Below are 13,631 nucleotides of genomic sequence, written 5' to 3'. Positions count from 1 at the left end.
CATGCTCAGAAGCCTAGGATTTTCTAACGGAGGTTCAGAGAAAGGGAGGATTGAGAGGCACACTGGCGATGGAGCTCTGGCTCTGCTGTTAGTTCTGGGATGGTGGGCAGCAGTCACATCATCTGGGAGAAGGTAGATGGGGAGGAGAGGAGAATGGGCCAGGCTGGGACTAGGAAAAGGTGAGGGGAGTGAGGCCTGGGTCCAGGCTGAAGAGGATTTTGACAGGTGAGAAGGAGAAAGAGATGGTGAGGTTATGGAACTGCCTGTGCAGAGGCCGGGGGGCAGGGGATGGCGCAGGACTGATCACTGTGGGTGGGGGATAGGGAGTGAGTGGGGAGGGTAAGCGCTGAGTTCAGAGGGCACCTGGGTTGCATCGTGATGGGCCTGGTAGGAGCTTGGATTTCATACCAAGGGCAGTGGGGACTTCTGGAGGGTTATGGAAGGCTATTTCCCTTTTCCCACTGTGGCCAGTATCCTGCCCCTTCGTGACCTGCCTGCCTGGGCTGTACAGTCTTGTGGTCTTATCCTGTGTCTGTAGTGAGACACGTTATGCCTCCCGGGCCTCCCTCTTTTCCTTCTCCCAGTGGCTCCCTGATTGCAGTTTGTTCGTGTGACTGGTGTTTTCCAGGCCCCTGTGTGCTCATGAATATGTCCTAATCTTGGTGTTAGCCGGCTTACTGGAATGGCTCCTGGGAGCCCAGACATGGCCAGGCGCCATGGCGGCCATGTGACCTAGTTGTGGGAAATAGCTGGGGGCAGGAGTGGGGAGGACAACACTGAGGGCCCATGGCAGGCACTGGTCCCCTGGACTTTTTCCTTCTAATTCATAAAGGATGTTTAACAGTGTTTTTGGAGGAGCAGCAGAGTCTAGCAGAAAGAGGTGGCTTTTGGAGTCAGAAGACAATGACTCAAACCTTGGATCTCCCATTTACTGGCTGAGTAACCCTAGCAAGGCCCCTAGCTTTTCTGTTAGGGGCCTTGGAAAGAATGGTAATATCCACCCGAGGGGCTCTTACCTGGATCAGGTGAGATAATGCGTGTGAAAGGTTTAATGCACTTATAAAGAATTGTGCATTTACTGCTGAGGACCATTATTACAGAGTGTGTGATGAACAAGATTTTGTTTCCCAGCGGCTTATATCATATGTTGGTATAATGAATCAACAATTCAAATAGAAGCTAATGATTATGGAGAAGAGTATGTGAAAATTATAAATTAGGGACCTATTTGTACTTGCATTGTGCTGACAAGTCATTTGGCACCTTATTTTTTTTTTTTTTTCTGTATGCGGGCCTCTCACTGTTGTGGCCTCTCCCGTTGCGGAGCACAGGCTCCGGACGCGCAGGCTCAGCGGCCATGGCTCACGGGCCCAGCCGCTCTGCGGCATGTGGGATCTTCCCGGACCGGGGCACGAACCCGTGTCCCCTGCCTCGGCAGGCGGACTCTTAACCACTGCACCACCAGGGAAGCCCGGCATCTTAGTTTGATCCTCATTTTAATATGAAATTATTAACTGAACTTGAGTGTTAGTAGAACCTAAGATAATAGGAAACTCATACATACTGGGCATTCACAACCTTTATCATCTATTAGTGAGTACTGATAAATTGAATGAAGACAGTCTTATTTCAAAGGCTCAAGATGGATGTTTATATGAAGTGTGACTAAAATATTATAATTGATTTTAAAAAGTAAAACAGTTTTTATGTCCTGGAATTAGATAGTGGTGATAGTTGCACAAGTTAGTGAATATAGTAAAAGCCACCAAATTGTATATTTTAAGATGGTGAATTTTAGGAACTTCCCTGGCATCCAGTGGTTAAGACTCTGCGCTTCCACTTCAGGGAGCTCGGGTTTGATCCCTGGTCAGAGAACTAAGATCCTGCATGCCGTTTGGTGCAGCCAAAAAGAAAAAAATGGTGAATTTTATGGTGTGTGAATTATATCCCAATTAAAAAATAGAAAATTTAATTTATTAAAGCAGTAATTATAAAAAACTTAGAGGTTCAAGAAAAAAATCTATAGTTTCACCAATTCAAACTTATTATGATTTTGATGTGCTCTCTTCTAACCCTTTCCTATTATATCCATAGTTCTATCAATATAATTATCTGGTTTTCTGATTTACTATGTTATCTTTAGCATTTTCCATTTTGTTACAATAATCTTCATGGTCTTCACCTAAAATGGCTACTTAATACTGCACTGTGTGACTGTTCCATAATTTACTTAACCCTTTTTCTACTTTTGGGATGCATCTATCTATATGTTTTTCTTTTATAATTACCACTGTGCTGAACCTCTCTGTACATAGGGTTTTTCCCTATGTCCTGGATTATTTACTTAGGAGGGATTTTTAAAGTGATATATATGAATCAAAACATTGCTGAGAGAAATTAAAGAAGACCTGATAAATGGAGAAATATATCATGTTCATGGGTTGGAAGATTCAATATTGTTAAGGTGTCTATTTTCTCCAAATATATCTATAGATTCATAACAGTCCCAATCAAAATCCCAGCAGGCTTTTTTGTAGAAATTGACAGTCCGATTCTAAAATTTATGTGAGAATGCAGAGGGTTTTAGAGTCAATTCTAGAAGATAACACTGAAAAAGAACAAAGTTGAGGACTAATACTATCTGATTTCAAGACTTACTATAAAACTGTAGTAATAAGATAGTGTGGTATTGGTATAAAGATAGACAGACTGATCTATGGAACAGATTAGAGGGTCCAGAAATAGACCCACACATAATATGAACAATGAATTTTATACAGTGGTGAAAAGGCAATTCAGTGTAGAAAGGTTTGTGGTATATTTATGCAGTAGAATACTACTCAGTTAAAAAAAAAGAATGAACTATTGATATATACAACAACATGATGGGTGTCAGAAAAATTATGTTGAATGAAAAAGGCTGGATAAAGAGTATGGGCTATATGATTCCACTTATATAAAACTCTAGAAAATTCTAGTCTATACTGATAGAAAGCAGATCAGTGGTTTTCTGGAGGTGGGAGGTATGTGGAGGGATGGGGCTGGAATTACCAAGGAACATCAAAGCTTTTGAGAGATGCTGGATATGTTTACAAGCTTGATTATGGTGATGGATTCATAGGCGTATACATATGTCAAAAAGTATCAGATTTTACATTTTAAATATGTGCGGTGCACTGGGTCAAAATATCAATACCTCAGTGAGGCTGTTAAAACAAAAAATGATGTTAATGGATTATGATCCTTTGAAAAAATTAGAAATCCATGAGTCCATACTGATATAAATAAACAAATGAATAAATTGAAATTTTGGTAAAGAACTGGCTATTTATAAAATTTGGAAGGACTTTCCCATAAAACACTTAATTATAAAAAGAAAACAAGTAACTTAAGTGAGGAAGTTAGGTGGATAACCATCTTAAGACATTATCAAAATTAACATTGTCTCTAGGGAGACAAATCAAAATTGTGCACCACCAGGTTGTAATGAGAAGAACAGAGCCTGTTTATAAATTGTTGGATTCAATTAGCTAACACTTTTTTAAAAAAAGAATTTTCGCATCTATGTTCACTATGAATATTGGACTATAGCTTTTTTTTTCCCCTTGTATTTTCTGTCTAGTTTTGATATTGGGGTTATGCTCCTCTCATAAAATGAGTTGGGAGGTATTCTGTCTTCAGTTTTCTGGAAGGGTTTATGTGGAATTGGCAATATTTCTTCCTTAAATGTTTGATAGAATTCAACTGTGACACCGTCTCAGGTCAGAGTTTCTTTGTCTGATATACACCATTCCAGCTTTGTTTTAATTGGCGTTGGCATGATTTATCCTTTTCCATCCTTTTACATTTAACCTATTTTTGTTTTAATATTTAAAGGGCAATTTCTTATAGGTAGCATATATTTGAGTCTTTCTTTTTTATCCAATTTGGCAATCTCTGGCTTTTAATTTGGGTGTTTAGACCATTTATATTTAAAGAGATTATTGATATGGTTAGATTTATGTCTTTCATCTTGTTATTTGTTTTCTACTTGTCCAATTTATGCTTTATTCCTTGTTTCCTCTCATGCCTTCTTTTGGATTGAATATTTTTTTCATGGTTCCATTGTGTCTCCTTTGTTGGCTTATGAGCTATAATTCTTTTTGTTATTTTAGTGATTGCATCATAGCATAAATCTTTAAGTTGTCACAGTCTACATTCAAGTGACATTATACTACTTCCTTCAGAGTATAAGAATTTTATAATCGTGTACTTTCATTTCTTTCTTTCCAGCCTTTATGCTATTGTACGTTTTGCTTTTCCGTATATTATAAACTCCACATTACATTGTTATTATTTTTGTTTAAGCAGTCACTTATCTTTTAAAGAGATATAGAATATAAAAAAAAATTCTTATATGTTTTCCTGAAGTTTCTATTTCTGGTCTCTTTTTCCTTTATGTAGATCCATGTTTCTCTCCAATATCATTTTCCTTCTTCCTGAAAGATGTCCTTTAACATTTCTTGTAGTGTAGGGAGATGAATTCTATCAGCTTTTATATGTCTGTAAGAGATTTTTTTTTTTTTTTACCTTTAGTGTTGAAAGATGTTCTTGCTGGGTATAGAATTCTGGGTTTTCTTTCAGTGCTTTTAGAGATGTTGCTCCACTAACTTCTGTTTGTATTGTTGCCAGTAGAGATCTGCTGTCATTCTTATCTTTGTTTCTTTCTCCATAATGTGTCTTTTTTCTCTGGATACTTTCAGGATTTTCTCTTTATCACTGATTTTGAACAACTTCATTATGTAGTGTTCTTCATGTTTTTTATGCTTGGGGCTTGTTGAGATTCTTGGACCTGTTGGTTTATAGATTTTGAAAATCAAATTTGAAAAAAATTCAGTTATTATTTCTTTAAGTATTTTTTCTCCATCTCTCCCATTCCATCTCCTTTGGGGATTCCAACTACATGTTTACAAGGCTGCTTGAATTTGTCCCACAAATCGCTGATGCTCTTTTCATTAAAAAATTTTTTTTCCTCTGTGTGTTTCATTTTGAATAGTTTCTATTGGTAGGTCTTGAGGTTCACTAATTCTTTCTTCTACAATGTCTAATCTGCCAATTATCCCATCCAGTGAATTTTTCATATCAAACATTAGTGTTTACCTCTAGAAGTTTCATTTGGATCTTGCTCTCTTTTTTTATATTGCCCATGTTGCTGCTTAACTTTTTGAACATATGAAATGCAGTTATAACCGCTGTCCTCCTTTACTAATATAGGTTTCAGTTTTGGGTTGGTTTGATTGATTGATTTTTTTTCCTCATTATGTGTTGTATTTTTCTGTTTATTTGCATGCCTGGTAAATTTTTTATTAGGTGCCAGACATTGCAGTTTTATTTTTTTGGGTACTAGATATATTTGTATTCTTATAAATATTCTTGAGCTTTGTTCTGGACACAGTTAAGTTACTTGGAAACAGTGATTTTTTTTTTTTTTTTTTGCGGTACGCGGGCCTCTCACTGCTGCAGCCTCTCCCGTTGTGGAGCACAGCCTCCGGAAGCTCAGGCTCAGCAGCCATGGCTCACAGGCCCAGCCGCTCTGCGGCATGTGGGATCCTCCCGGACCAGGGCACGAACCCGTGTCCCCTGCATCGGCAGGCGGACTCTCAACCACTGCGCCACCAGGGAAGCCCCGAAAACAGTGATTTTTTTTCAAGTCTTTCTTTTAATATTTATTAGTTGGGAATGGAACAGTGTTTAGTTTGAGATATTCCCCTTAACTGAGGCAAGCCCCTTCTGGGTATTATAACAAAAGCCTCAAGAATTATGAGATTTTCTGGTCTGGCTGGTGCAAATAGACCTTATATGAACACTGGGTACTGTTAACTTTTGTGGTTGTTATTTCTCTGGCTCAGGTAGTTTTCTTGTGTGCATGTGCTGACTAGTACTTAGCTGAATATGTGAGATGGACCCTCAGCAGATCTTCAGAGTTCTTTCTTTGTACATCTGTCCACTCTCCAGTATTCTGTCCTGTGAACTCTAGCTACTTTGGTCTTTCTGGCCTCTCAGCTCTGTCTCTTCAGTTCAGAGAATCTCCTATTCACTGCCTGGGTTCCCCTTCCCTGCACTGTGGCCTGGAAACCTTCAATGCTGTAAATTGGGGCAACCATAGTTTTCACCTTGTTTGCTTCCCATCTCTCAGGAACCACTCTCCTTCCTTTCCTGATGCCCAATGCCTTAGAAAACTTTTTTTTCTGTTTTTTGGTAAATCTTGTCCACTTTTTTGTTATTTCAGATGGGAAGGTAATTTTGGTCCCCATTTGGGAAGACATGTTAAGGGTGACATCAATATTTATGGCTTCGACAACTCCAAGTTTAGAGTTGCAATTTCCTAAGATGGGGAAGACTGAGGGAGGAGTAGGTTTGGTGGTGGTAGAAGTGGTGGGAAAGTCACGCTGAGTTTGAGAAGCTCATTGGACATTGGGTGATGTCAGAGAAGAAGTTGGATATGTGAGTCTGGAGTCAGGGGAGAGGTCTGGGTAGGGGATACGCATTTGTGTATCATCAGTGTGTAGACGGTATTTACCACCATGATTCTGGGTGAGATTCCCCAAGGGAGTATAGCTAGAGTATTGTATTGATCATGTTTTTTATATTCTGATGCTTTGAAACTGGGGGTACTGCTGCTCTCAAGGTTAACTAGTTCCAAGAGATAGTAAGCAACTCACCTGTGAGCATGCCTTTCATAGGCAAACCAACCAATCTGGAGCCCATACCTGCCAACCACCTCTGTTACTGAGCTGTTACACTCTGGGTCACTATCCACCTGCCTTATTCACCCCAGGGCCAGGTACCAAACAACTAGGAACATCCCCTACGCCCCAAAGCCAAATGAAATAATTAAAACTAGCCACTCCTAAGTCTCACCCATTCTTTCCCATCGAATCCACAATAAAAGCTTTGCCCACATTTTCCCTCACGCCCTCTCTCTCCTGGCCAACCCTGGTGCTTCCCAGTGTGGCTCTGTGTGGCATGCCAACTCTCCTACTTGTAAGGAATTGTGAGTACAAACTTCTTTCTTTATGACAGTCATTTCCATGTCTGTGTGTCTTACCATACCTTAAAACAAATTCTAGGTACCCTTACAGCAAGTACAGAAATGCCAGTTCTGGCTAAGTGAAGTGCATGCATTGCCTCACCTCATTTCATCTTCACAGCAGCCCTATGAGGTAGGTACTATTATTGTCTTTCTTTTATAGATGAGCAGTCAGAAGTAAACAGAGGTTACATAACTTGCCCAAGATCACCAAATTCTGAGTGGTGAAGTTGGGATATAGACTGTGGCAATCTGATGCTGGCCCTGTGCTCTTAACCAGGATCTACCTGACAGGTAGTCAGAGGAGAGACAGAGGACCCTCCCAAGGAGTGGGATTAAATTTGTGGTCAGGCTCCTTCAAAACTTTTATAAACTGCAACTTGTTTTTTTTCCCCCAAGACATGATGAGTTAGTTTTACTTTTTTGCTTAAATGAGAGCTTAAAGCAAAGGGTGACATCCAGAAAAGCAAACTTGGAGACCGTCCTGGCCTGATTTCTTGGGGATGAAGGAGTTGCAGTTCCATTTTTTTTTTTTGCAGTACGTGGGCCTCTCACTGCTGTGGCCTCTCCCGTTGCAGAGCACAGGCTCTGGATGCGCAGGCTCAGCGGCCACGGCTCACAGGCCCAGCCGCTCCACGGCATGTGGGATCTTCCCGGACCGGGGCACGAACCCGTGTCCCCTGCATTGGCAGGCGGACTGTCAACCACTGCGCCACCAGGGAAGCCCTGCAGTTCCATTTTCATGATGAAAAACACACATGTGGATCATAGCACCCTGGAAAATCGGGGAAGAGATGCTGGATTCTGCACCAAGCTGGTCCAGTCTGCATGGGAGAATCTTGTCAGCTGGACTTATCTATTTCCAGAAGATGTTGAAGAAGGGATTATTTTTTAAAATTCTCCTCTGTTATTGATATAATACATATTAGTTTTAAGAAATTTGAAAAATACAGAAAAACCTATAAAGAAAAGTATTCTTTTAATCTCACTGCCCAGAGGTAACACTGTTTACATGTCAGTGCATTTCCTTTGGGTCTTGAATCTTTGATTAGAAGAATCCGTCAAGGGACTTGTCTGTTTTGGGGTCTGTCTGTGACCTTGTCTTTCACTGTCTCTTTCTTCCTGTGATGTGTGGGGTATGTATATGCGTCTGCCTGTTTCGTCTCTGTCTCACAGTCACACCCCGAAATCCCATTGGAGACACTGCTCAATTCTGATGGGAAGCCGCTTTGATTCGGTCTGGCTTTGGTGCCTTTCTGCCAAGTTTGGGGCTCGAGAGCCCTACTCTTGGGGATTTAGACACGAGTAAAGGATTGCTCTCCTTGGGCCTTTGCTCCATCCCTCCCAATCAATAATTAATCAGTACTGAGTTGATCTTATTAGCTATTCACTGCCCGCCCCCCCAACCCCAACCCAAGCTGGCTGATGACAATGCTTTTAATTAATATGAGGCAGATTAAAACTCATTACAACAAGGTTATTGGTAATGAGATAATCATAAGGCAAGTTATTGAGCTGGGAGTGAAAACCAAGTTGGAGGAGGGGCAGAGAGACACTGCCAGCCGTTCCTGCCGTGTTTTGGCAGGAACAGAAGGGGGAGTGTGGGGACTCTGCAGTGAGGACACGCGGCAGTGAAACCAGGTGCTGGGTAAGGGCAGGACTCGGGTCCAGTGAGCAAATGGGTGGGGAGTGTTAGGGCAGTAACATGTGTTGAGAAGCAAGAGCTGGTGTATTGAATTAAGAATATGTAGTTTATGACCTGATGAATGAGGAGCGCAAGCCTCCTACGTGGGGTTGGCTGGTAGCTCCCTCGGCATCCAAGCTTCCACTGGGGAAGTGAAACGCAGTGGGTTGTTTTGATTGAAGGTACAGTTTAAATACACCCGCACAGAGGAAGTAGAGTCACAAGATTTATTATTACTTACAGATCTCAGAAGCAAGGATGCTCAGTGAGCTGGGGGAAGGGCAGTCCTCCATCCCAGGTACCAGCAAGCAGGAGGTGCATGCTGACAGAGGGAGTTTGCACTAAGCGAGTAATTTCTTGAAGTTCTGAGTGGCACCTGCCTTCTGATCCCAAAGGATGGTGGAGCTGTAGGAGCTGGAGCTAGAAAGGGACGCTGGAGACCAGAGTGCCTGCTCTGTTATTCAGCATGTGTGTCTTTTGGCTTTAAAAGAACATTTACACTTTTTGGTTAGTGGCAATGTCCCTCACCCCCATGTGACTCTGTGTGTGTGTGTGTATTTAATTAGAAGCTGGTTGAAGGTGACTTTGGGGCTTCTTTTGTTGAAATGTGGGTGCCGTTTGCAGTAGATGCTGATTCAGCTTCCTGGATGATGGTTTTGTGAGTGTATGACCCAAGGTTGTCATCAGTCTACATTTATAGCTCATGCATGGCTTGCCCTGGGGTACACAGAGTCTACAGGGGACACAACACATGGTCTCTGTCCCCAATGGCTGATGTGCCAAGTAACCAGTGAGTCAGCAGTAGACCAGCCTTCCTGGGCTTGTGTGACCAGAGAGGGCTCTCTGCATTGCCCAGACAGTGTCCTGAAGGTGACCATCACTTTGTGCCAAGAGACGCCCTACCCAGGACTGGCTCAGGCCACAGGTGAGGGGCAGCAGAGCCCTGGCTCTGCTCCTTGGTAGGAGGGCTTGTTAGGGTGAGGCTAATGCTTTCTGAGGGCGGCCAGCAGCAGAGATAAATGCAGATGTGAATCCAGTCTAAAGAAAATGGTGGAGCAGGTCTTCAGTATCTCTCTCACACACACACACACACACACACACACACACACACACACACACACACACACACACACACACACACACACACGCATGTTGTTCTCTCAATCTGAAAGGCCCTCCTTTTTTATTCTAATCTTTTCAGGTTCAATTTCAGGGGCTAATCCTATGTATCAGCCAGGGACTAGTCATACCTGTAATTTAAATATAAAGACTTGTTCACTAGGAAAAGGTAGTTAACTCCTAAAAGGAGTAAAAGAAGATTCTAAAGGTGCAGAAGTAGTAAATGCGTAAAGCACCTGCTCCCTCTAGGGCTGAGGGGGTGGTGAACAAGAACAGAGCTAAAGACTCAGCTGGGGGCCTCCCACCTGCAAGGCTGGGATGCTGGGCTGCCCTGGTGATGAGACGTGATGGCGGGCATGGTCCATGGGAACAGCCTGCCAGGTGGCAGAGAAATTTGTAGGAGGGTGCGACCTGGAGCTAGTGTGTAGGAGCCGCCTGCTGGGTGGTCAGAACACTTGCTGGAAGATATGGGGCCTGAGTTGGTCCACAGGAGGGGCCCATCAGGTAGTGGAGAAATTTACAAAAGGTGGGCTGGTCCGTGAGGGCCACCAAAGTGGTCACCCCCAAGCCACTACCCACTGGCTGATGAGCTGAAAACAGTGCACGGGGACAATAAGGGAGCCTCCTTGCGCTGTGGCCTTGCAGTGTTCCCCAGAGCCCCCTGTTGACAAAGCCTAATAGCGACCCATCTGACAAAGGAGAAATGACACAGGGTCTAGCACCAGTATCACAGCGCACGGCAAAGAAGCGTGGATTTGCAGCTGAGAGGCCGTGTTCCTGAGCTGCACGCACCCCGCTTCTCCCCAGGAGCCAAGCCTCTCTAATTCCAACCCTCTTGTTTCTCCCATCTGTGAGCTCCGTGGTCCTCAGTGTGATCCTACTGCCACGTGTCATTCTCTGTGTGTGAGTGGCTCTGTCACGTCTCCCCACGAGGTGGAGGGCGTGGGACTCAGTCAGACCCCAGTGAATACACAGTGGTTGATGTCTTTCCTGGGAGGGGCAGAGACCATGGGGTGTGTCCTCACTCTGCCCTCCAGTCCTCTGCCTTGACCCTGCGGTGGCTTTGGCGTGAGGGCGGAGCATGCCTCCTTGGGGGAGTGGGCAGCTGGGTGCCAGGGCAGCCTCACCGGGAGCCTCTGGTGGGACCTGGCTTCCGGTCACACTGTACCTTAGGACACATGGATCGTGGATGACCTGCTGGCTGCCTCTTATTCGGCAGGGTGGGAATTGGCGTTGATTATTTGAGCTGTAAAGAGTCATTTTGTTCATAACAGCCTGGACTCATGGAGGGTGGGGAAACGCCCAGTTCCATATTTGACCACGTTTGCCTTCTTTCTCACTTCCTCAGAACGTGAGTGTGGCCTTGGACAGTAGTGACCTTCTACCATCTGACACTGGCCAGCTCAATTCCCAGTCCACCCCCGCTGCTGCCCCCATGGGCCTTTTACTCATCTAGGGAAATGTGTTCTCTCCCCACACCTGCCCCGCCTTAATTCTTAGAGTCAATTCCCTTCTCTCTGCACCCTCCTGTCAGGGAAAAAAGACTCTTCTTGGCCTAGTTTGGACCAGGCGCCCGCACTCTGTTCAGGGGCATAGAGTCATGTGGACATAGGCTTCCCCAGTAGTGGGTTGGGGTGGGATGCAGAGGTGTCCAGCAGAGCCCTTGAGGGCCTAAGGACAGCTTGCGAGTGCCTGGAGTGTGGGGCATCCCTCTGCTCTAGAGGGAGTGGATAGATGGCTCCCTGGCTGCTGGGACCAGGGTGTTCAGGGCTGCAGTGTCCTCTTCTTAATTCCTAAGGTAACGGTTTTCTGTATGGTTCACTCAGCAACTAATTATGTAGGATCTTTGAACGTTTCTTCCGTCTTTGTTGCCAGCGGTTATTTATCTCTTCATGTGGTTTATTGCCTCCAATACACACTTAATTGTGTCAGCATCCTTCATAGCACTTAAGAGAGCGTAAGTCCGTCCTAGATATTCACTCTCCCGGTTGACTTATGGGTGGACGAGGGTACCAGGTTCCCACAGGGCACTGGGCTCCCTTGTCTTTTGTGTGTGCCCATGGCTTCATCCTGCTTCAGGAACTGTAGCTCCAAGAAGGCAGGACCCTCAAAATGCCAAGACCCTCAGCTGAGCTGGGGTGATGACTGGGGATGTGTAGCCTGGGGGCGGATGGAGGCCACCTCCCACTCTGGAAGGACAGGTGGGCATCAGGCTGCAAGTTAAGGCCGGCTTGTCCTGCAGAGCCTGCCCTGCTGCCTACCCCGTATGCCTGATGCTCCCTGTAAAGTTCTCCTTCAGTTGACAGGAGACCCTGCTAAAGTTGGCTGCGTTAAAGCGCTGTAGGTTTGAAGCGTTTTCTAGACCTTCCTTTGACATTAGTTAGCTATTTCTTGATAAGCAAAACGTCTGAGTTTCTTATCCTTAAAGATACCAGCACTTGCCTCCCTAAATTGTAAGGATTAAAAAAATAATGAATATGACCATGTTTAAAAATTTAGACCTCCAAACAAACAGATGGTATTATTAGTATGACTGAGGGGTGGGTGACAAATGCGTGAACTCAATGTATCCTTGAATGAATCATAAGTGTAGATTAGAATTGGTTGAAAGCCTTGGACAAACGCTAGTTTCTGAGGGAGTGGGACTTGGACTAGGTAAGTTTTGAAGGAAAGGCGATCAGAAGCATCGGGCCGTGTCAGGAGGCTGGTTCCAGTTTGAGATTGGAATTGACTGCTCTGGGTACCGGGAGACTGAAGGTGAATGACGGTGTGTGAGTGTGTGTGTGTGTGTGTGTGTGTGTGTGTGTGTGCGCGCGTGTGTGTGTGTACATACACTGGGGGGTGGTGGTGGTGAATCAGGGTTTCTAAGCAGAGGGGGCAGGAGAAGAGAAGAGCATGCAGCAGACAGTGAGCATTCACATCTCTCTGGCCCCGCCTGTCTTCCTGCAGGTGCACCTTCGCTCTGCCAGGCGCCTTTGCGAGCTCTGCTGTGCCAACCGGGGCACGTTCATCAAGGTGGGCCAGCACCTGGGGGCTCTGGACTACCTGCTGCCGGAGGAGTACACCAGCACGCTGAAGGTGCTACACAGCCAGGCCCCACAGAGCAGCATGCAGGAGGTCCGCCAGGTCATCCGAGAGGACCTGGGCAAAGAGGTACCCACCTCTGCCAGGGGGGATGGGCTTCCGAAAAGGCCCCCCGCGGAGTTCTCGCTGCTTGGCCCCAGGCCCTGGGGCTCCACCAGTGGCGTGGAACTACGCTTCGCAGAGACTTCAGTGTGAAAGCAGAGAGGTTAGAAGGAACCTGAGTGGCCCTCAGTATAAAATATTAGTTGGGCCATACGAAATCGTTGATATTTGATTGTTTTTGACCTGTAACTTAATATGATTCATATGGTTGAATTTAATAATACCTATCAGGCTTCCCTGGTGGCGCAGTGGTTGAGAGTCCGCCTGCCGATGCAGGGGACACGGGTTCGTGCCCCGGTCCGGGAGGATCCCACATGCCCCGGAGCGGCTGCGTCCGTAAGCCATGGCCACTGAGCCTGCGCGTCCGGAGCCTGTGCTCCGCAACGGGAGAGTCCATAGCAGTGAGAGGCCCGCGTACCGCAAAAAAAAAAAAAAAAAAAAAAAAAAACCTATCAATTATTGAGGGTTTACTGCGCACTCACACCTGTGCTGTTTCCCACGTTATCTCACTTAGTCCTCAGGGCAAACCTATGAGGTAGGTGCCATCATTAACCCCATTTTGCAGATGAGGGA

General features: G+C 45.0%; 1 protein-coding gene across 4 annotated transcripts in view; it reads left to right on the top strand.

Annotated features, from left to right (window-relative positions):
• ADCK1 (aarF domain containing kinase 1) overlaps window positions 1–13,631 on the top strand; it is a 110,811-nt gene that overhangs the window by 29,134 nt on the left and 68,046 nt on the right. For 3 of the 4 annotated variants that reach the window (XM_060126722.1, XM_060126560.1, XM_060126638.1), the window contains exon 4: window positions 12,822–13,025. The exons of the other annotated variant lie outside the window; for it this stretch is intronic. In XM_060126722.1, the coding sequence (XP_059982705.1) occupies window positions 12,822–13,025 (204 nt within the window). The remainder of the gene's footprint in view (window positions 1–12,821; window positions 13,026–13,631) is intronic. 4 annotated transcript variants of the gene reach the window in all.

The sequence above is a fragment of the Lagenorhynchus albirostris genome, chromosome 1, assembly GCF_949774975.1.
Source record: "Lagenorhynchus albirostris chromosome 1, mLagAlb1.1, whole genome shotgun sequence".
Taxonomy (NCBI): domain Eukaryota; kingdom Metazoa; phylum Chordata; class Mammalia; order Artiodactyla; family Delphinidae; genus Lagenorhynchus; species Lagenorhynchus albirostris.
This window is presented reverse-complemented; position numbering and strand designations above follow the sequence as displayed.